General features: G+C 38.8%; 1 protein-coding gene and 1 long non-coding RNA gene across 9 annotated transcripts in view; one reads left to right on the forward strand and one right to left on the reverse strand.

Moving 5' to 3' along the window:
* LIN52 (lin-52 DREAM MuvB core complex component) overlaps nucleotides 1-24,080 on the reverse strand; it is a 120,989-nt gene that overhangs the window by 34,104 nt on the left and 62,805 nt on the right. For 2 of the 8 annotated variants that reach the window (XM_082383987.1, XM_082383988.1), the window contains one exon: nucleotides 21,425-24,079. The exons of the other annotated variants lie outside the window; for them this stretch is intronic. Coding sequence is in view for 1 of the 2 variants with exons in the window: in XM_082383988.1 (XP_082240114.1) it covers nucleotides 24,078-24,079 (2 nt within the window). In the remaining variant the exon portion in view is untranslated. Of the gene's footprint in view, nucleotides 1-21,424; nucleotide 24,080 lie in introns of those variants that run through there. 8 annotated transcript variants of the gene reach the window in all.
* LOC309625034 lies at nucleotides 1,152-22,827 on the forward strand. The gene is made up of 2 exons (XR_014242300.1): nucleotides 1,152-5,140; nucleotides 5,457-22,827. It is a non-coding gene; the product is annotated as an uncharacterized lncRNA (long non-coding RNA).

Here is a 24,080-nt window from a genome sequence, read left to right on the forward strand (position 1 = left end):
CTAAACTTTACTCTCTTACAAAACCACTCTCTACATGACAGCTAAAGTGACTTTCCTATAGCCAAATCTAACCATATTATTCCCTGGTTTAAAAAGAAATCTTCAATTACTTCCAACAATCTTCAGAATAATGTTTTAAGTCCCCTTTCTTGTTTACAAGGCCCCTGCCTACCTCTTTATTTCTTTGTTTATCAGATTTTTACTAAGCATCTATTATGTGCTAGGTAATGTGGATACAATAATGAATAAGCCAGAAAAGGTACTGTCATTCATGGAACTTACTAATGGACAGTGTCATCTCCTGCTAGTCTCCCAGCGCTCTAGTTACACAGGGACAACTAGCATTTCCTCAGATGTACCATCTGAATTCATACTTCTGTGCCTATGTATATTATTCAAATTACTTATACTGGCCCATAGTTTCTTCTGTATTCTCCCTTCTTCCGGATTCCTATACTGCTTTATATCCACCTGGCAAATTTTTATGTACTCTTCAAGACTCAGCCTCAGGTGTCTCTTCTATGAAGCCTCTCCTGAAACCCTCACACAGGCAAAGTTGGTTATTCCCTTCCTCATGTCAGCCATGAACCACATACAAACTTCTTTTACACTGAACTATAATTATTTAATTACATGCATGTCTTTCACTGGGAGATGACTTATTCACATCTTATTTATTTTTGAGGCCCTAGAATGTAACAGTGTCCAAGGCATAGATAGGATAAGCTCAATTAATAACTGTGAAACAACTCAATTACATGATTGGCTACATGAATGAATTTATTCAAAGGGCACTATGATAGATTTCTTTAAATACACTGAACTATTTATATGTAAGAGAAATTTGCTCTTTTAAAATTTGCTACTGGGCTTCCCTGATGGCGCAGTGGTTGAGAATCTGCCTGCCAATGCAGGGGACACGGGTTCGAGCCCTGGTCTGGGAAGATCCCACATGCCGCGGAGCAACTGGGCCCGTGGGCCGCAACTACTGAGCCTGCGTGTCTGGAGCGTGTGCTCCGCAACAAGATAGGCCGCGATAGTGAGAGGCCCGCGCACCGTGATGAAGAGTGGCCCCCGCTCACCGCAACTAGAGAAAGCCCTCGCACAGAAACAAAGACCCAACACAGCCAAAAATAAATAAATAAATAAATAAATAAAATTTGCTACTAACATCTTAAGTAACAACTATGGCTATAAATTAAGAGAAGTCAGAAAGAAGGGAGAATTCTGTGGGATAATTTTGTCTAGCAATGGAAATAAGCTCCCTTCCCCTGGACATGCTGAATTGGATGCTGTAGGAGGAAGAGACAAATGATGCTGGAGAGAGAGGAAATAAGCATGAAAAGGTTGAAGGTTCCTTAGAAATCAACCAGAAAACAGAAAATAGAATACACAGAAAAAAGGGGACAATCCTCAGATAAGGACACCTCTTGGAATTAGGAAAACGAATGAGAAAACAGAGACAAAGAACTTAGGTATTAAGAGAAAGAGAAGACGGTTCACTTAAGATAATCTAGGTATTCCTAATATCAATAAAATAGGAATTTCTCTTGAAAGGAGAGAAAAAATTGTTCTGAGAATGTAGGAAAAGAAGATATTTTAGAATCAGTCACTGAGGTAAGGCTTAAGTCAATGAGACATCCCAGAGATGAAAATCTGTTTTACTTTCAAAGGTCAGTGAAACAGGCAATTTCATACTTTTGTTCAAATTTTAACATCCTTGTATGTCCAGAAATTCTTCCTGTTACCTAACTCAAGTCATTCAGACTTTGGATTAAATACATTTCCTTTTACTCTAAATGATGTTTGAAAAACTGGCTAATTTTTCTATCAGAACATTTACTAATTCAAGGAAAGTACCAATAGCATTGCTACCCCTATTAACAAATAACAACTGTTAAAATAGGGAGGACTATAAGATTAGGAATAAACAGAAATATTGTAAAACTGGAGCAGTGCAACATGGAGACTAGCTGTTTATTTTGTAGATCTTCTTTGAAAGCAAAAAGAATAGAATCCTTAATTCTTAATAGTTGAAAAGAATAGAGATCACCCAATCTAAGCCCCCAGCTAATCCTAAACAGTATCTGGTAACATTCCAGAGCTGGTCACAGAGCTCTGCCTGAGAGTTCTGCATGATGGGAAACTTGGTACGTTTTGAGAGTCCATTTAATTTCTGGAAATTTGGAAAGTACATCCTTAACACTGTGGCAAAAACAAAACAAACAAACCTCTTTCTAACTTCTCCCCATTGTTCCTAACTCTGTCCTCTGAAACAGGACATGGATAAATGCCCATGTGTAGCTAATGCAGAGCAAATGGGATGTAATGAATCTAATCAAAAGTAAGGAAAAATAGGTATAGTATTAGGGACAACTAAGTCAATAGACAGCTGCTCCTTGAATACTTTAAGAGCAATAAAACTAACTCCTTATTATCTTTCTTGACACTAGGATTCTGTTCAAACCCAAGAGGTTTATAGAAATTGTGCAATTCTTTTGTACTTGCAGATATTCAGTAATTCTTCAGATGAAACACATAATAAGGAGAAATAGCATGTGATTCTATAGCCAATCATGGATGATCCATTAAGAAGACAAGTGACAGCTCAACCCTCTCTCCAGGAACATTTGTCACCTATGCCTTTATCCTTCAGGGATTTGAGTTGAATGACATTTGCTGTAGGTTGATAATTAGTTTTTCTTTCTTTTTCATTTTTTTTTTTTTAAAGCATAGGAAGCTAATGTTGGCTTCTTCCCCATGAGGGACACTAGCCTAAGTGGTTTTGGGAATATATGCCTTGATCAGATTTGCACTATGACTCCTGAATGCATGAGCCATCCCAGCAACACCTGCTCTCCTGACAGGTCACGAGGGACTGGTAGAAAAAGGATCCATCAATTCCATTCTCCCCAGAGAGACCACCCAGACCTAGCGTTAAATGTACAGTTCAATGACATGTTAAAAAATAAAATTCCATCCACCAAAACCTACCAGTTACCAGAGGTCAATATTTAGAAGACCGTAATAATGAAAATTAGCATAAAATTTAATTTTTTTTCCAATTGGACTGTAATCCAACTAAATACTCAGAAAGGTACCACTTATATCAAGGGGGATAAGATGGAAAGGAGTGAAACTCCTTAATCAAATCATGTTACCAATATATTGCTAAGGGCTTGAGTTTTGGGTTCTATTTCTCATCATGGGGTGGAAATACAGTTGCTTCCCACCCAAAAACTGTGAATTACTTATTTTGGATTATAGTAAGTTTGAGCATGCAGATTTTACAACACAAAAACTGAAAATATGTAAGCAATCACATTTTCATTCAAAGTAATTAGCTTCCTTTTCATCAACAAAGAGAAGTATAGAACTTTTATTTTTGGCCTATTCATATACATTTCGTGTTTCAGTTTCCATTTATTTTCCTATCAAACATTATTTAGCTTTGTCTCTCTAAATGTTACAACATCCAGTCTCTGTCCTTTCTACTACCTATTTCACCTATTTTTAACAATTGTTTTTTCAAAAATTAAAGTTATACGTGTACATGTCTCAAAAATCAAATAATTCTATAAGGTTTGTTATGAAAAACTGCAGTTCACCTTTAACTACTCAGTGGGACCCATTTTTACCCTGTTTAGCTGATTATATTGTATTATTACCTCTATGTCTCTAAATGACTAAATAATATGCTTGTATCACTATTTCTCGATTTTTCAATTTGAGGCATTATCTATTGACTTCCCCCAATATAGAAAGTGATGATTTAGCTCCTTTTCCCATCCTTCCACCTTAACTCCTCACAACACATATGCAAGCATCCGACCTCCTATCTTCTCAGTTATATGTATGTTTTTAAAACATTTATTTATTTATTTGGTTGCACCAGGTCTTAGTTGCAGCACGTGGGATCTTCGTTGCCACGTGTGGGATCTTTTAGTTGAGGCATGTGGGCTCTTAGTTGCAGCATGTGAACTCTTAGTTGTGACATACATGTGGGATCTAGTTCCCTGACCAGAGATCGAACCCAGGCCCCCTGCACTGGGAGTGTGGAGTCTTAACCACTGCGCCACGAGGGAAGTCCCTCAGAGTTATATACTGTAACTTTACCTAGATCAATATTCACTTTCTACATTATTATGATTATATAAATGCTACTTATAGCTAACCCATGTAATAAACTATGATTACCTTTCCTTTCTTGCAAATCTTTTTGCTTTCCCTGAGTTTTTTTAGGTTGCTTAGTTTTCTGTGTATTTATCTCTAGTTCAACCACAGACTCTATCACTGCCTGTTGTCGAAATCTTAAGATATTGAGATGCATCATGTAATTTATCAATTTCATCTTCCTGAAGAAGTCTCCAGATGGTCTGTCCTCTGTGCCTGGTGCACAGCAATAACCCTGGATTCCTCCTCTCTCACCTGTTTTCTGTATCCCATGGGTGGTGCACAAGTGCCAATAGTGCATAGAGTTTATCAGAGGTCAATTTTTTGAGATCTTCCATATCTAAAAAATGTCTTTATTCATCTTTTCACTTGAAAATAATTTTCCCTTAGAATTTTGAAGATATTGTTCCGATGGTCTCCAATGTTGAAGACATTCTGATTCCCATCCTTTGTATGAAATCTACTTTTTGTCTTCTCTAGAAGCTTCCAGGATCTTCTCTTTTTTCTCAGAGTTCTGAAATCATGAAATGATGTGTCTTGGATTAGGTCTATTTTCATCTATTTTGGTGGTAACTGTCAGGATCTTTCAGACTGGAAACGTATGTCCTTCAAGTTTGGGAAATTTTTTTGAAGTATTTCATTAATGATGTCCTTTATGTTTCCCTTTTCCTCTCTTTCTGGAATTCCTATTATTCAGATTTTTGGCTCTCATAGATTGGTTCTCTTTTCTCTTTCATTCATGTCCTTTTGCTCTATTTTTGGAAGACTTCCTTAACTTCAACTCTGAAAATTTTTGAGTTTTTCATTTCTATCATATTTTTAAATTTCCATGAGCTCTTTCCCGTTCTCTGTATGGTCCTTTTTAATAGCATCTGTTCTTATTACGTTTGCAATACCTTATCTGTCTGAGGATATTAATGAGACAGATCGGCATAGTGTGTTTTCTCTTAGTTGATTTTTTCCATTTGTTGCTTTTGGTCTTTATTTTTTTTTTTTTTTTAATTTTTATTTGTTTATTTATTTATTTATGGCTGTGTTGGGTCTTCGTTTCTGTGCGAGGGCTTTCTCCAGTTGTGGCGAGCGGGGGCCACTCTTCATCGCGGTGCGCGGGCCTCTCACTGTCGCGGCCTCTCCCGTTGCGGAGCACAGGCTCCAGACGCGCAGGCTCAGTAGTCGTGGCTCACGGGCTTAGTTGCTCCGCGGCATGTGGGATCTTCCCAGACCAGGGCTCGAACCCGTGTCCCCTGCATTGGCAGGCAGATTCTTAACCACTGCGCCACCAGGGAAGCCCTGGTCTTTATTTTTTATGTTAGGGGCTCTTCTCAAATGTTGACAATCTTTCATTGTTTTTTCATATGTAAGAACAAAAGACTAAAAAGCTGCTTGAAAAGTCTGAGTGTAGGACTTGGGCATGTTGACTGTGAGTTTCACTGCAGTGTGACCAAGCTTTTTAGTTGTAGAACTTTCAATATCAGTGCCTTTATTCTACTTGGGCTGGTCAGATTCCCCAGAAGTCTCTTCCAACCTTCTGAATGAAGGGTGAAAGCCTGGCTGTGGAGGGAGGCGTGGTCTCAGCATGCAGTCGGCATAGTTCACTACATTTGTGGTAGAACCTCCATCCTTGGTTGGTTCCAGTTGAGGAACCACTTTGTTTTATTGTCTCTAGAGAATAAAGCTCCAGTCTTTTCTGGGACAGAATAAAGCAGGTGATCTAGGCATCTGACTCCTTCTTAAACAGACTTTAATTAATCCCCCTTATTTAAACTATCTCCCCCCTCTACCTAGTACCAATCTTTAGCCTCTTGGAGTATTGTGAGGTGTGAACTGTCTTGGTTCTTGGCTTTCCTCACTTTAGGACTGCTTTTCTTAGGTCTCCTAAGTTCACATGCCTACCAGTTGCCAAAATTTTGCTGCTGTTGACCTCTTTTCTGTTTTCTCCTTGAGGGTTCACATATTTTTTTTTTTTTAATTATTTTAGTAGGGTTTGGGACGGAAAGGAAAGCAAATGTGTGCATTAAAACCATCATTACCCTGGAAGCATTCTCTTCCCAAATTTATTTTCCATTATACATACTTCCAGGTTCCTCCATGATTCCAACTGTTCTGTCATGCTCCCCACTCCTACCTTGGTTATGTCTTTACATTCCTAATGTTAGTTACGGTCTTTCTAAAGAGCAAGGGACAGTGGATAGCTTCTGAAAAAGTAGCAATGAAAAAAATTGGTAAGTACTCTTTTGTTCTCTGATTGCTTTGAAGGCTATGTTTCCATTTCTCATTTGTAAATATAAGATTCCATCTATTCAAGAGGAATTTGGACAACACTGTTTTGTAATATACAAAGGTAGCATAAAGTGGTCCCAGACAGCAAGGGTCTTACAATTTCGTTGGGAAGACAAGCATCAATAATAATTGGATGCTAAAGAAGTCAGGAACAGGAGGGCTCAATGTGGCTAAAAACAACCAGGAGAGAATTATAACAGTTCAAGAAAAATGAAATGGTTAGAAGAGAGAATTAGTCATAAAGGAAATTAGGAGAATGCAATGTGGTTAAAAGGTTGGAAGAGCCATCTTCTATTCACATTCACATTTGTTTTGTCTTCTAAAACAAAAATTACCAGACTTTTTTTGGGGGGGGGAAAGTTTGTTAAAACCTATTGATTAATATTTATCAAACCCCTTCATGGAAAGTAGCCAACAGAATTTTGAGGGACATTTATAGCTAAGGCAATCATTGGCTCAGATGGCACTGTCTAGGTGGTGAATGCTACCCAGCCAACTGCGAAAGTTACAGGTGTACCCTGCTTTGAGAGAAATTAACATCTATTAACAAAACAAAAACTATTCATGACACAAAATGAAATCATTTACTTTATAAGAGTTAACTTTCCACAAAGCTTGTGCTCCCTGTGCCAGTTATTCATTTATTACCTCTCCGCTCCTAACTCCCCTTCTCTGCCCTTATCTGCTTCGTGATACTGGCACTGGACCCTGCAGCAGGCTACGTTTTTCCTGTCAGGTGGTTCGATGTTAAGCTTGCCAATAGAGAGGTGGGAGACTGCAAGGCTGAAGCAGGAAGAAGGAACTTTTCTTCCTTCTTACAATGTGTGGTTTTTCTGTGCAGGAAGAGCAGGTTGGCAGGTGGGGGTCCCAGCAATAGTCACCTTGCCAATGGCTGCCCTCAGTTCAGTGCCCCCAAGCTAAGATTCTTCACCACCTCACGGGTGGCTGCTCCTGCATTCACCAACAGGGTACCCTCTGGCAGTGGGCAGCATGTCCTCTCTTCAGAGGTCTGAATCTCTGCTTTGTGGAGATCTCCTCTAAGTTTCTAAGTTCCTCTGTGTTCACTCCTTCTGCCTGGGGTGAGGGGGCAGGAGCTTTCTGCAGTTGCTACCTCTATACACCTTAGAGTCTTCTTTTACCTCTTTATAAGTTAACCACCTTTCACTTAGTTAACCATTATTTATTTAAAATTTTCCCTGTTCAAATTACTCCTGACTAGATTCTGGCTAATACAATCAGCCCCAAAGACCAAATAAACAGAATGCATGCAATACCAAGTAAAGCCGATTCCCAAATCCTAATGTTAAAAAATGAATTCTAGCAATTACTGTTATAAATCTAGAGACATTCCCCAACATCAATTCTGAATAAGACAACCATAAATATAAGGTTACCCAAACCATGAGTACCGAGCACTGAAGAGCAAGAGCAAAGAACAAACTACTGCAGAGAAACTTTTGGATTTTGCTGTGATAAAATTACAAGATTAGTGGCTGACAAGAACCCAATAGATGAAAGAACCTGATTATAAGAAAGCATTTAATACTGCTTCTCCTGGCATCTTCCTTGCAAAATTAATTAAAACTAGCCAGGATATATGAGTCTCATGAATTGAAAACTGGCCTCAAGACCACAAGGAGTGATTATAAACTGCTTTAAATCACATTGAGGAAAAGTGTCTGGTAGAATGTCCAGAGAGTATTAGATAGGTTATAATCCAGTATTTCCATTAGTGCTTAGGAAAGTAAAGAGTCAGTTAATTAATATTTAGTAGACATTAACTAGAAGGGATTTGTGAAAACCAGTATGGTCTAAAGTATAAAAGATTTAGAAAAGTGAGAAAGATGTACAAAAGGTAAACTCTTTCTCCTTACTACGAATAATTAATATAAAAAGTAAATTTCACCTAGTGATCTCAAGACCTCATATGCATAAGGACTACATAAAGTTGTCAGGGAAAAATCAAATGTTTTTATCTGGGTTAACTAAGAACAGCAGCCACCTTGGGGGACCTAATTCCTTTCAGTCGACAGAGATTATAAACTCAGACAGAGAAGAGTGTTTGGATCTATAAATAATCCTTTGCACAGCTACATCATACAGCAGTTAATACCAGAATTTCCTTTTCATGTGGATTTGTACATTTACAAATACATGGAAGCAGAGACAAAACAGAAAAACCAAAAGCAGCAGTAACACCAACAGCCAAACTGAATTTTTTATAAAGATATCATTTATGCCTTAATAAAGAGATTGCCTAAACCCAGAAATTGTCTGGCCTGTTCCCTCCTCTCCTGCACCTTCCTAGCACCTATGTGTGTGTCAGGCACTGGGGACCCAGTGGAGAACAAAGCAGACACTCTAACAAGTAATTGCAATGCTGAGTTAGGGTAGGAGGAAGTAGACGGTGCTGGCAGAGCATACACTGTGGGCATGGGAGCGAAGGTAGGAATAACCTAGTCTAGGGGTCAGGCATGGCATTCCAAAGGAACTGACATTTAAGCCTGGAGTTTGCTCTAGTCCCTATGTGGGCTCCTTCTTAAGGCAACAAGTTGTCAATGGTAATTTCTTGCTATGGGACAGAAGATGGTCTGGGGCTTGTTCTCAAACTGCCAGCATCTAGTCCAAAGGAGTCCTGGTGTCTGTTTTCCTTGAGAAATTTAGGGCTCTAAAAATGCTTGCAAGTCACAATTTAGCTAGGAAAGGGCTGGATTAAGCTCCTCCCCAACCCAGACCCATACAGATATACTGTGCTTCCTGTTTCTTTCTAGTAGTTATCTGGGTAAGAGGAAGACAAGTACTGGCCTTAAGAAGTGACTACTTCATGGCAGTGCTAAGCAAGCCTCAGGAGAGCACCCAGGGCCAGGTCCAAAAGCCTTCCCTAGTTGCCATGGTCAGGGGATTTCAGCCATGCTCAGCAAGCAAGTTAAGGAGCAGAGGCTTTGGAATCACACATGCCTGAGTTCTAGTCCTGGCTCTGTCATTCAATACCTTGAGCAAGTGATCCCCTCTTTCTCCATCTGTACAATGAGAATAATAACAGTAGCTATCCCCATAGGAGTGGTATCAGGATATGGATAAGGATCTGGGCATAGGGCCAGGCATATAGCAGGACACGTTAGCTGTGAATGGTAATAAAAAACAAGAATATGATGGACCATATCTGTAAGTAGCTGAAGGAGTATATACGTATGTTTATTTGTATGCACCTAAATTGTTTATTAAACTCATATTTAGCTAAGTTAAAATGATGTCCTAGAATGTCCCACGGGCAAACAAGACACAAGTTGAAAACAAATATCTCTCAGCCCCAAGCAGTAGTTTTCCTTACATTCTCTATTCTGGTTAATTAAACCAATTAAAAACTACTCAAGTTAGAAACTGAGAGTCATTCATAACTCCTGCGTCACTGCATCTTCTAAAACTGGTCTCCCTGCCTCTAGTGGTCCACCAGTCATAAGCACCTATAATGTGCCAGACACTAAAAAAGAGAGGCAGAATTACAGTGAAGAGTAAGACAACAGCCTCTGCCCTCAACTGTCAGAGTGCTCTTCCTACCAAGAGGTCAATCGATGTCACCTCCCTGCTTACCACTCTTCAGTGGCCACACAGAGCCTTCAGACAACACCTTAGCTCATATGCACAATCACAGACTCCTTAGTTTCTATCTTCGTCTCCTGTTTACTCAGCAGTTCCCCAAACACAGCACGCCTCAGGCCTTAGTATGCTTAGGCCCAGACTATTTCTTACCCACCCTGTGCAGCAATTACCACCCCACCCCACCTACTCACTGCCCGTCCTTACAGACTGTTAGGATTACTTTCTCTGACCTTGTCTGAGATAAATAACCGGCCCTAGTGCTCTCTAATAAATCTGTACAACTGTAATCTCAAGACCAAGAATGTTCTCCTCTATAACCCTGTTTTCCCCCATCTCTGTCAATAAAACCCTGATTTTATTCAGGTACAGGATGATCATGCGCTTAGGGGAGACGGGGCTCCTTCCCAGTCCCAGAGGGTGAACCATTACTGGTCCACCTAAACCAATCATGGTAGTCTCATTTGTCTTGACAGGGATTAGTTTAGGCATAGGAATGTGACCTACGCCGTTCAGCGGCATGTGAGGGGAAATCTGCTTCAGAGCTTCTGGGGTTTTTCTCACTGATAAGAAGGTTGGGGGAGGCAGGACTCAATTCCCTTTTCTAAGGAAACTGTCGTCGGTATATGACGTCAAAAACTGTAGTAGCCATCAAATACGATGCAAGCCAAACTAAGAAGGAATACAACACATCGAAGGTGACACAGCAGAAAGATGGAACTAACAGTGGTCTCTGCTGTCACTGAATTAACCAACCCTAGAAATGAAGTATCTCTGGACTTCTTGTTATACGGAGCACCCTCATCCTTTAAGCCATCTTAGTTGGGCTTTCTGTAATTTGCAGAAAAAGGCATCCTGACTGATAGTGTATTGGTTTGCTGGGGTTGCGGTAACAAACTACCACACACTGAGTGGCTTAAACATCAGAAACTACTGTCGCACAGTTCTGAAGGCTACAAGTCCAAGATCAAAGCATCAGCAGGGTTGATTCCTTCTGAGGGCTGTGAGGAAAGGATCTGCTCCAGGCCTTTCTCCTTAGCTTTTAGACAGCTGTCATCTCCCTGTGTCTCTTCACTTCATATTCCCTCCATGTATGTCTGTCTCTGTTTAAATTTCCCCCACCCAATAAGGATACCAGTCATATTGGGTTAAGACCCACCCTAAGGACCTCATTTTAACTTGATTCCCTCTGTAAAGATCCCATGTCCAAATAAGTTCACATTCTGAGGTACTAGAGGTTGGGACTCTGATGTATCTTTTTTAGGGAGACACAATTCAACCCATAACAGAGACCTTTTAAAAACTCTAATGAAAGCCATGGATACTCTCTGCAGAAAAATATACATGTATACGTACACATACCCAATTCTGTTTATAATTTCAGGAGATTCATGGACTCTTAGGTTAAGAACCACAGCTATAGAATCTTCCTGAACAAGACAGACACTTGAGCATTACACACAAACAGAAGCTTAAATCAGTAATTGCCTAAGTAGCAAAATTACACTGCAGGTAATTCTAAGGGTACTGTGTTATGTACAGTTGTCACTGGTGTCATCGGGGAATTGGTTCTAGGACACCAAAATCCATGGATGCTCAAATCTTTTATATAAAATAATGTAGTATCTGCATATAAGCTATGCACATTCTCTCGCATACTTTAAGTCATCTCTAGATATAATATCTAATATAATATAAATGCTATGTAAATAGTTGTGAATACATGTAAATACTACATAAACAGTTGCAGCAAATTCAAGTTTTGCTTTTCTAGAACTTTCTAGAAAAAATTTTAAAAAATATATTTTCAAATCTGTGGTTGGTTGAACCTGCAGCTATGGAACTCATGGATATGGAGGGCTGATTATATATACAAAAGCAGGAAAGAGATAATTTATTAAATGAAGGTTATGCTAAGATCACCAGAAAGCTTTAGAAAAGGGAGTTACCAAGAGAGTCTTCTCTTAAAGGGATAAAGTCAATACTATTCTTTATTTTTTTACAAATTTTAGGGATTTGGGTGAGATTGTTTTAGCTCAGAATTCCTAGTATTAAATCTTTCTTATAATTAATTGAAAATATATAATCTACACTGAAAATTATTAGTACAAAGAGAAAACACATTTTGTTTGTATTAATCTGTTAATATTAAATAAGCCTTAAAACTTAAAATAGTTGAGGTCTAACCACCAGGAATGCAGAGCCTTTAAATGCTCACTTCCACAGCCCCAGCAAACCCATGTTGTCAGTAAGGTTGGAAGGAACTCTGGGGCCCTGCAAAATGGCAGGAAGCAAGGTGAGAGAGAACCGAGAGGAAAACTGTAACCATCTGGTACAACATCAATGTAACTTCCAACATGTGAAGAACTAGAAAATTCTGAAACTTTGTGCTATTTGGCTTTGAGGAATAGCATTCAAAATCATTAAAGGCCATTTGTAAACTGTGGCAATCAGGTTAAATAAATTTGATTTCTGCTCTCTAGAGATAAGTTAGTAGTAATGATAAGAACAGCAAACAGACATTTTCCTTCCTCCTTAACATCAAAAATCGCTGCAAAACTAAGTTAAATTATAAAGCAAGGTATCATAAGAACAAATCATTGAAAATTTGATATTAAGGTACCTCTGAAGTTGAAACAAAGAATTGGGAACGTCTGCAAAAACCACCTGGCAAATGATACGCAAAATCCTTAATTACTGAGACTAAGAAGTTATACATTTTTTCAGGACTTCCCTGGTGGTGCAGTGGTTAAGAATCTGCCTGCCAATGCAGGGGACACTGGTTCAAGTCCTGGTCCGGGAAGATCCCACATGCCGCGGAGCAACTAAGCCCGTGTGCCACAACTACTAAGCCTGCGCTCTAGAGCCCAGGAGCCACAACTACTGAGCCCAAGTGCCACAACTGCTGAAGTCCGTGCGCCTAAAGCCCACGCTCCTCAACAAGAGAAGCCACCGCAATGAGAAGCCCATGCACCACAATGAAGACCCAAGACAGCCAAAAATAAAATTAATTAATTAAAAAAAAAAAAGAAGTTATACATTTTTTTTCTTCCATGGGAAATCCTGTCATGGAACTCACACTGAGTGATAACAAAAATGAACTCTGCCTGAGGGAGTAGGGAGTCATTACAAGGAGAGGGTGGGATTTGAAATGGCAGAAGTTTTCCAGATAAAACTGGAAAGGCTAGGTTGATATTAGCAAAGTCCTTTTGTGAAGGCCTGAGGAATGTGAATTTTCTCTTGTAGGACCCAAGGAGCCAAAGAACTTTAATAAGTAGGAGTATGACATCACTAGCTTTGTTTTTTAAGAAGTATCTGTGGTAGCAGAGGATAGACTTTTTCACCATTGACCATGGCAACTAACAAGGCCACACACCTAACATGCTCAGTTAATACTTGTTGATTGACTGACTGAAGCCTTAGGAAAGGGCTATTAGAACTGTAGACTTGACACATAAACAAGGGTTAGTCCAAAAAGACAATCCTGAGTATTCACATAAAGAAACAGCAGTATTTAAGGCTTACTGCTTGTTTTTTGTTATTGCTCAAAAAGAGGTAAGTATTATGATCTGTAACCAAATATTGCCAATTCTTTTTCTACATTAATATGACTTTATCTGGCTTAAAATAGGAGGACAAAGCAAAGCAATAACCTTATCTACAGGAAATAAAGCCAAGTAAAACAGCATCTAAAACATCAATGTTTATTTTGGTCTGTAAGCCCTTTTTTTTTTGCTTGCCTGTACAGTCTCCAATCATCCCTGAAATGCAAGCAATTGGGCTCTTCTGGACCTACTAGTTAAGGGGAGGGAACATTTATCTACCGTCAATTCATGGGACACTAATCTCCTTCCCACTCCTCTGATTACAAGCCAGCAGGATGCTAGAGGAAAGGCCTCAACAGAAGCTTTAAAAATAAATAAATAAACCAAGCCCCTTCTGCTCCAGGAATACAGGAAAGATTGGCACTAATACAAGCGAAAGTGATCTGCCCAAACAAGAGCCAATGTGAAGGAGGAGCAAGCCGCACAAGCTAGCCTGACATTATTGCTGGGAAGATAGCACACTTGTTAAAAATGTATATTTTAATTTTCTGTATTGCAAAAGGTCCCAATTTGCCCGAGGATCTAGCTAAGCTGCCATTTTCTACTAGACAGAGTCTAATCTTTATTTAATGGATTTAGCATCTATCTTTACTAGAGTGGTCTCTAAGGAAAAGGGGAGGGGAGAATGAAGGGGCAGAAAAGAGATGATCAGATCCCCCTCCCCCTTTCATCCATCCAGCGCTCATGTTTGTGTTCAAAATTCAATTACCTCCTTATTGATACTTCACAGAGATATTTAAGCTGCAAACATGAAGCCCTGATTTCCCAAGGGGCCATGCCCCTCTCTATTTCACTGCTCTGCTTCTCCCTGGGTGAATTCCTGAGGCGTCCATATTAATAGGTAATCAGTCACAATTCATTTATTAAACAGCAAGCAAGGTTTATCAGCCTGCCCTGATTAGCCCGAAGAAACCACTGAATTCCTAATTTATTTATGGAAATGTAAGTGTCTTTTTGAATTCCATTCAGGAGCTGCAGGAGTGTTGTAGTCTTAGCATACTGCAATCTAACAGGCAGCACAAGCAGCAAGCAAGCTTTCCAGGAACAAGAGGGGCTGCTTGCCACCAGAAGGCAAAGAGCAAGGGAGATATGGAGATACACTGCAGGGAATCTTCTCTTGGCCACGGGATTTGGGTCCACATAATCCTTGGATTAGTACTTATTTGATTGCTTTCTGTTTACATAAAAGAGTTTGAAATGTTGTCACTAGGCAGCCATTACTATCCACTGTAACAAAAATCAATCTCAAGGATGTTGCTTTTGATTGGCAGAAAAGTGGCCCTTAATGGAGTACAATTGAGGACCTCAGTGAGTTAAAAGACAATCATTCTTAGCAGAGTTAAAACCAACACCAGATTGGAATACAAACCAAAACCACTAAAATAATACTTCTCGAACATTAATTTTAGATTAGTAACTAAACCAGACCCTGTTTTAATCTTACACCGTTCTAGGCTGCAGTAACAAAACAGCTTTGCGTGTAATTTCCACAATTCTGATCAATTAACAATTCACACAAAATTGCCCATTACTAATTAAAAGGCCAATACAGATTAAATAAAGCTCTTAAGAGTAGCATTGGGCCACTGCTAACTGCCCCAACAGGTGCAATTAGAAAAGACACTGTTTAAGGGACATGAGCAGATCACATAACCTAGACTCTTGTTTTCAGCTAGAAATAGGACTGTTTCTTCTGAAAAATGATAAATAATAAAAAAATTTTTAAATGTAGCCAGTGTTTCAATGCCAACAAACAACGGTGTTAATGCTATCTTTGTATGGGTTATCCACAGCCAGTGTTTTCAAATCCTAATCTGCCTTCCTCATATAGTTCACTATGATTAAGAGCAACCTCCCCATATAACCTACTGTATGAAGTGAAAGGCAAACCATAATCATGAGAAAAACATAGTCTCAACTGACAGACATTCTACAATGTACCTTACCGGTACTCCTTAAAACTGTCAAGGTCATCAATGACAAAAAAAATCTGAGAAACTGTCACAGCCAAGAGGAGCCTATGAGGAGCTATGACTACTAACTGTAATTACGGTGTCCTGGAGGGGACCCTGGCACAGAAAAAGAACAGTAGAGGAAAACTAGGTAAATCCGAATAAAGAATGGGAAAAAGAGAAAACGGAAAAAAAAGGTAAAGTTCATTAGTTGTAACAAATGTACCATGATAACAATAATAGGGCAAACTGGGTATGGGTATATGGAAACTCTCTTTCACGATTTTCATATCTAAAACTGTTCTAAAATTTAAAATTAATTTAAAAAACAGAAAGTGACAATTTATAAACTAAATTAGAAGGTGGCCAAAACATAAGTAATTTTTATATATCTACAAGGTTTTGAAAAATCATGTTTCATTAACATTATTTTTGAAATATTAAAACCCATTAATAAATGAAAATTTTCATATATATTTATTTGTTTCTATCTGATAGGAATAGCAAAAATATATTTAGTTATTAGTATATATTTAGTTATCAGTTTTAAATGTTTTCTCCAGAAAATGTCATCTCCATGCAAGATGTTAATGACTATTATAATTACAATAAATGGGAAACCCCCTAAAACAAACACACACACACACACACACACACACACACACAAATTAAAAGGTAAACCAGTTGTAATATTAAACTAAAATATAATTGGGAGGAGTATTTGTAAAGAAAATCAATATATCCTCAAACCAATATTAATACTCTCTAGATTGTGTTAATGTTACTATTCCTCTCCTTGAGTTTGAATCATCAAGAAACGACTTGTATGTGCTTTGGCTAAAGATGAAACACAGGGTCAAGTCAGGAGCACCAACTCTCCCCACCCCAAATAAATAACTGCATGCATTAGGATTCTGTTAATAATTCCGAAGTGAAACATAATAAAAAATTTCTTTTAAGGTCCAATGTCTTTATCTGAACTGTCCAATACATAAAAATACTATGTATGGCTCTGGCTTCTACACTACTAGCTGAAGAAAAGTAAAAAATGAAATGCATCATGGCAGGCATGATTATAAGAAACTGCTATGGAGTCAGAGGATTTGAGTCACAGCTCTTGGGCTAGCCCAGACCTTTGTGAACTATGAAATGAGGTCAATGGTCCAAGTTACTCAAGCACAGTTGTGAGGCTTTGGAAACTATGCACTTAAAGCACTTAGCACAGTACCTATTAGTAGGTATTAATATAATTATGGCTGTTGAAGCTATGCTTATCACTGTTTCTCAGCAGGCACCTGATGACTATAGGCAGAAAACCTGAGGAAACAAAAAGTAAATTGAACAGTATAAAAACAACACAGAGCCCATCTGTTGAATCCATTAACATTAACACAGTACCCTTGAAGACAACGCTCCTACTTGATCCACTTAACAATCTATATGGAAGGCAAAGCAGGTATTTATTACCTATATCACACAGATGAGAAAAAGAAAAATTAGGCAGGTTAAGTGATTCACCAGAGGTAATAATGAGCAAAGTCAGGACTTGAATAGTTCTGACTCAAACTGCATTGGTCTCCCATTCTGAACGACAGGCATGTTTTGTCCTTTGGCTGGTAACTCTTGACTTCTCTGGCACATTACTGTAACCCACATCAAATTCCTTACAACAAAAACCCTTATAATGCCACAAGATTTCTTAAACCCCAGTGCTTTCCTCAGGCACTACCATTTTAAGGAAATTTCAATATGAAAAAAGAGATTATTCAAATAGCATTTTATTTGTATTAAAATTACCAACAAAAACAGACCAATCACTTCAATTTTTCTTTTAATTTATGCTCAAGTACAACCTAATTTCCTCATCAATAAATTTCACTGACATCTTTGTCCAAAGCAGTATATTGTCTCACTCTTGACATATACATATTCACAAATACAAGACAGAACAAAGACATGCTCAAATCCTTCCTGAATATTCTATCCATTAAAACCCACAAAAAGCCTTACTACGTTAAACAAACTTCCTCTTGCAAGCTATCATTCTAGCGTTTTATGTGGGAAAATATGTCCTCTAGATTTGTGGACTCTAAATCTTGTTGGTTCAATCAAAATAGTAATACATGAAACAACAAATGGAAAAACAATATTAAAATGTTCTTTCTGGTCTGTTTGTCCCAGCATGTGACACTTTATCAGTCCTACTAAAAAAAAGTTGTCAAGAATTACCCCCCATGTACCCACATTTTAACTAAAAACTTCAAAGGGAACACTGCCATCTACTGAATCACGTTCATCACTATTCTCTATTACAGTGATACCTCATTTAATGACTCTCCGGGAACAAAAATTTTAATACTAATGATGTTTATGTTAAAAGTAAACTTTTAAGGCACAAAAAGTTGTATACATTCACAGCTACCCATGACAAAAATACCCCAGAAAACAATTCCTATTATTCTTACCCAATACATAAGGCCTGCTCTAAGCGATATTTTGAAATCTGGGGGGTTTTTTCCCTTCCTCTTCAACATCTTCTTTCCTAACTGGCTGGAAAACTACTAATGCTTGATAACCTTCTTTCATGAGCTTCCCATATGAAACGAGAAAGGCTGTGAGAGCTATCATTTCAATTTAAGGACAGACTGGCAATAAGACTTCAGAGTGAATTAGTTTCAATTTTTATCTTAGCCACTAATTTTAAATTTAAAAAAAAATGTAAAGTATACCATATACACAGAAAAAAGAACAAATCATAAGTATACATATGAGGAATTTCACAAAATGAACACATCTGTGTGGCAACCACGTACACCTATATAGAGAACCATTGCCAGCACCACAGAAAACTCCTTCCTCATGCCCCATTCCAGCCACCACCATATCCCAAATGTAACCATTATTTTTATTTATACCACCATAGATTAGCTTTGCTTGTTTTTGATACAGTATAATATGTACTCTTTTGTGTCTAGTTTCATTTACTCAAGGTTACATTTCTGAGATTCATTCATGTTGTTGCATGTAACAACAGTTTGTTCATTTTCATGGCTGTACAGTATTCTATTGTATAAATATAACATAATTTATTTACTCATTCTACCGACACAGAACTTTTGGGCTGCTGTAGTTTGGGTCTATTATGAATAGTGCCATTCTGAGTATTTTTTCTATGCATCTTTTGGTATACAAATGTTTGCAATTCTATTTCTAGGGTATATATCTAGCACTGGAATCTTTGGGTCACAGGTTATAAGTTCGATCAGCCTTAGTAGATACTGCCTAACAGCTTTCCAAAATGGTTGTACCAATAATCACATGCCATTTAAAGTCTCATAAATTTCTCAGCAAAGGGCCAATCTTTCAAACGTAAACTGCCCCCAGTTAGAAGAATCTGAGACACCTGGAAGTAGGTAGGGAGTTCTTTGGGGAAGAGAGGTCAGAGTTGCTGAGATCATAGCCTGAGAACTTCCCAGACTCTCAGTCTCCCCTGGAGGACTATGACCTAGAGTTCACGGGTCCCTAGAAGCCTATTTTGAGAACAGAAGAGGCTGTCTCCCATGTAACTGTACCCCAATACCAATTTACCAGCAGGTTTCTTCCATCCAGGTTCTCCTAAACACTCTCTAAACTCTAGTCAATACCTCAAACTCCCAGATAAAGATATTATGTTTTTGAGGACAAGCTAAGTTGTTTTAGTTAGAATTCAAAGACATTTTTCCTTCCTATCTAATTACACGGAATGCATTTTGAAGTAAAGAGGTTTCAGAAAATAAAACAAAACAAACAAAATCCAACAGTATTACTGGAATTGAATTGGAGTTACTATAATGGGAATCCCTCCTCCAAGATTTCTCCTATTTATAGTGACAAAGACTCTTGTCAATAATGTGAGAATTCCATGCCTAACTTCATTCATGTACTGATCAGTCCTGGTGCGGTCTTATCTCATCATGATGTCTCAACTTAAAGGCAAAAAGGAGACAGCTGCCAGAATATTTTAATACCTATGAATTTAGAGAATTGCTCTACGTCAGTCTAATCATTTTGTAGAGTTATAAAAATATCTGCTACAAAAGTGGTGCTATAAGGATGTGTCCTTATGTAGCTGAGGGTAATAAAACACTGCACAGCCCTGGGTCACAGTCTGCCAAACCAGAGCTGATGTACATCAGTGCTGCTGTGAATTTTTAAAACTGTTCTGGCTAATCTTTTTAAAGGACTCGTTTGTTTATTTAAATAAGAATTAGCTGCAATAGTAACCAACTGCTTCAGTGCATCAACAATGAGTTGTGCCTAATGAAAATTCAGAAATCATTGCTGCATGTCATAAGGAGGTTAATATTTAACATGTAGAAGACTAAAAAAAAAATCAGTATTTTTTTAAAAATTAAGGATCTGTGAGACTCTGATGGGTAGTTAATCCATTCAGCATAGAAAGGAGAAATAATCAACATCATTGTCAAGGTGCAGGTCAAACTCAGCTCATGCCAGAAATGCTTGATGGTGGCTACTTTCTTATCTCTTTGTTGCCACTTACAGGCTTAACAGGGTAAGCCCAGAGAGGCTGCTGCAAGGCTCCGTAGCCAACTTACAGTGTAAGGTTACCCTGCCTCCCTGACTATTTAACTACCGGACAAGTAGACAAACAAGCGATGCCTTTTACTATACTAGGAAACTGCCAGCAAGGGCAATGGATATGATAAAAAAGGATCTGTGCAGGTTAATCAAATAGTAACTGCTGCATGGAATGCTACATTTTACATGAAATCTTACAGAGAGAAGGAAAGCAATTTGCCAATGATGATATAGAGTATTTCTTTCACTCCAGTTTAAATATCACTTTTTAAAAAAGACTCTACCCAGCCACCTTCAGCCCACTATGATCTCTCATTTCTGAACTCCTGTGGTACTCAAGTGGCACTTAGTCATGCTCTCTTGTACACATTTGCCTTGCCATCCTAATCAGATTATAAGCGCCTTGAGAGGAGTTTTTGTTTTTGACATCTAAGGTCTGGAACACTCCTTTTCATAGTTGGCCATAGTTTTTTTATTATGATAATATCTAAATCCTAAGAAATAGATGTGAACCCCTTGGTAGGGTGAGATGTTAAAATAAGTACCAAGGATGATCAGGATATTTCAAATCTACTTTGGGAAAGAATAAAGGGAAGAGAAGAGGTAGAAAGGGCTCATTCATGAATTGAAGGACGTGGAATACAAAATCGGGATGCAGTTGACCCTTGAACAATATGGAGGTTAGGGGCGCTGACCCCTGCAGAGTCGAAAATCCGGGTATAACTTCACAGCTGGCCATCAGTGTCTCCAGTTCCATATCTGCATTCAACCAGCTATCGGTTGTGTGTAACACGTATTTATTGGGGGGAAAAAAAAACACCCCATGTATAAGTGGACCCACACCGTTCAAACCTGTGTTGTTCAAGGGCCAACTACTGTACATCAAAAAAAGACCCTTCAGTTAGGAGCAGGCCTAAAATGGACTTCTTCACATCCTTTTGGGCTTCCTAGACTGGTTTCATTTCTGTGTTTTCTTCTTTTTCTCATATAATTTAAAATTGACATATAAACCAAATACCATAAAATTCACCCTTCCTTAAATTGTGGTAAAATACTGATAACACACATTTTACCATCCTAAACATTTTAAAGTGTACATTTCAGTGGCATTAAGTATACCCATATTGTTGTGCAACCAATGTCCAGACATTTTTCATCTTGTAAAACTGAAACTCTGTACCCATTAAATAATAACTCCCCATTCTCCCCTCCCCCAGTCCCCGGCAATCATGGTTCTACTTTCTGTCTCTATGAATTTGATACTCTGGGTACTTCATATAAGTGGAATCATATAGTATTTGTCTTTTTGTGACTTAACTTATCTCAGCATATCCTCAAGCTTATCTGTGTTGCAGCATGTGTCAAATTTTCCTTCCTTTTTAAGGCTGAATAATATTCCACTGTATGAACACACCACATTTTGTTTATCCATTCATCCATCAATAGATGCTTGGGTTGTTTCCACTTTTTAGCAATTACAAATAATGCTGCTGTGAACATGGGTGTACAAATAACTCTTCCAGTCCCTGCTTTCAATTCTTTTGGGTATATGCCCAGAAGTGGAATTGCTGGATCATACAGTAATTCTGTTTTTAATTTTTTGAGGAACCACCATACTGTCTTCCAAAATGGCTGCACCATTTTTGCATTCCCACCAGTGATGCACAAGTGTTCCAATTTTTCACATTCTTGTCAACACTTGTTACTGTCCATCTTTTTTATTATAGTCATCCTAGTGGATGTGAAGTAATATCTCATGGTTTTGATTTGCATTTCCCTATTGATTAATGATGTTGAGCATCTCTGCATCTGTTTATTGGCCATCTGTATATCTTCTTTGGAGAAATGTCTATTTAAATCCTTTGCCCACTTTAAAAATGGGGCTTTTTATTGTTGAGTTGTAAGAGTTCTTTACATATTCTGGATATCAAACAATACAGAAATGATTTGTAAAAGTCTTCTCCCATTCTGTGGGCTGTTTTATTACTTTCTTGATGGTATCCTTTATTTTTAATTTTTGGCTGTGTTGGGTCTTCGTTGCTGTGCACGGTCTTTTCTCTAGTTGTGGAGAGTGGGGGCTACTACTCTTCTTTGCGGTGCGTGGGCTTCTCATTGTGGTGGCTTCTCTTGTTGCAGAGCATGGGCTCTAGGCGCATGGGCTTCAGGAGCTGCAGCACGCGGGCTCAGTAGTTGCAGCACGTGGGCCCCAGAGCATGTGGGCTTCAGTAGTTGTGGTGCGCAGGCTCAGTAGTTGTGGCGCATGGGCTTAGTTGCTCCGCGGCATGTGGGATCTTCCTGGACCAGGGATCAAACCCATGTCCCCTGCATTGGCAGGTGGATTCTTAACCACTGTGCCCCCAGGGAAGCCCCTTGATGGTATCTTTGAAACATAAAAGTTTTACATTTTGATGAAGCCCAATTTATTATTTCCTTTCTCTGCTTATGCCTTTGGTATCATATCTAAGAAACACTGCCTAATTTAAGGCCACAACGATCCATGCCTATGTTTTCTTCTAAGAGTATTATAGTTTTAGCTCTTACATTTAGGTCTATAATCCATTTTTTAAAAAAGATTTATTATTTATTTATTTATTTTCGGCTGCGTCGGGTCTTAGTCGTGGCACACAGGATCTTCGTTGCAGTGTGCAGGCTCTTTGTTGCGGTACATGGGTTTCTCTCTAGTTGTGGCGTGCGGGTTCTCTCTCTCTAGCTGTGGTGCGCAGGCTCCAGAGCATGTGGGTTCTGTAGTTTGCAACATCCAGGCTCTAGTTGAGGTGCAGAAGCTCAGTAGTTGTGGTGCAAGGGCTTAGTTGCCCCGCATCATGCGGGATCTTAGTTCCCTGACCAGGGATTGAACCCACGTCCTCGGCATTGTAAAGCAGATTCTTTACCACTGGACCACCAGGGAAGGACCCTATAATCCATTTTGAATTAATATTTGTATATGGTGTAAGGTAGGGGGTTTAATTTTGAGTTTTTGCATGTAGATATTCCATTTTCCCAGCACCATTTAAGAGACTATGTATTTTTCCCCATTGAATGATCTGGCACCCTTGTCAAAAATTAATTGACTATAAATGTGAGGGTTTATTTCTGGATTCTCAATTCTATTCCATTGATCTATATGGCTATCCTTATGCCAGTACTACACTATCTTGATTACTTGTAGCTTTATATTAAGTGTTGAGACTGGGAAATGTGAGACTTCACTTTTGTTCTTTTTTAAGATTGTTTAGCTCTTCTGGGTCTCTTGTATTTCCCTGTGAACTTTAGGATTTACTTGTTAATTTCTGCAAAACCAGCTTCATTCTTGACCTAAATAAAGTATAGGGGTAGTTCCTATATATGGAAGGATCCATAGTCCTTACAAGGTTAATCATGCAAACTGGGATCTCACTGCTTATACCCACCTAACACCAAAGCTAATGTAGGTGGGGACAGCCCATATTGGCATATGCTCATTTCACACAGTGGTGCTGAACAATAAAAACAGAATCCAATGTAATTTCTAAGGGTAGAATTATTTTTTTTAAATAAATTTATTTATTTTATTTATTTATTTTTGGCTGCGTTGGGTCCTCGTTGCTGCATACAGGCTTTCTCCAGTTGCGGCGAGCGGGGGCTCCTCTTTGTTGTGGTGCGCGTGCTTCTCATTGTGGTGGCTTCTCTTGCTGCGGAGCACGAGCTCTAGGCATGTGGGCTTCAGTAGTTGTGGCACACAGGCTCTGTAGTTGTGGCTCACAGGCTCTAGAGCACAGGCTCAGTAGTTGCAGCACACGGGCTTAGTTGCCCCACGGCATGTGGGATCTTCCCGGACCAGGGATCGAACCCGTGTCCTCTGCATTGGCAGGCGGATTCTTAACCACTGTGCCACCAGAGAAGTCCCATATAATTC

The sequence above is a fragment of the Balaenoptera borealis genome (assembly GCF_965194805.1).
Source record: "Balaenoptera borealis genome assembly, chromosome: 3".
Taxonomy (NCBI): domain Eukaryota; kingdom Metazoa; phylum Chordata; class Mammalia; order Artiodactyla; family Balaenopteridae; genus Balaenoptera; species Balaenoptera borealis.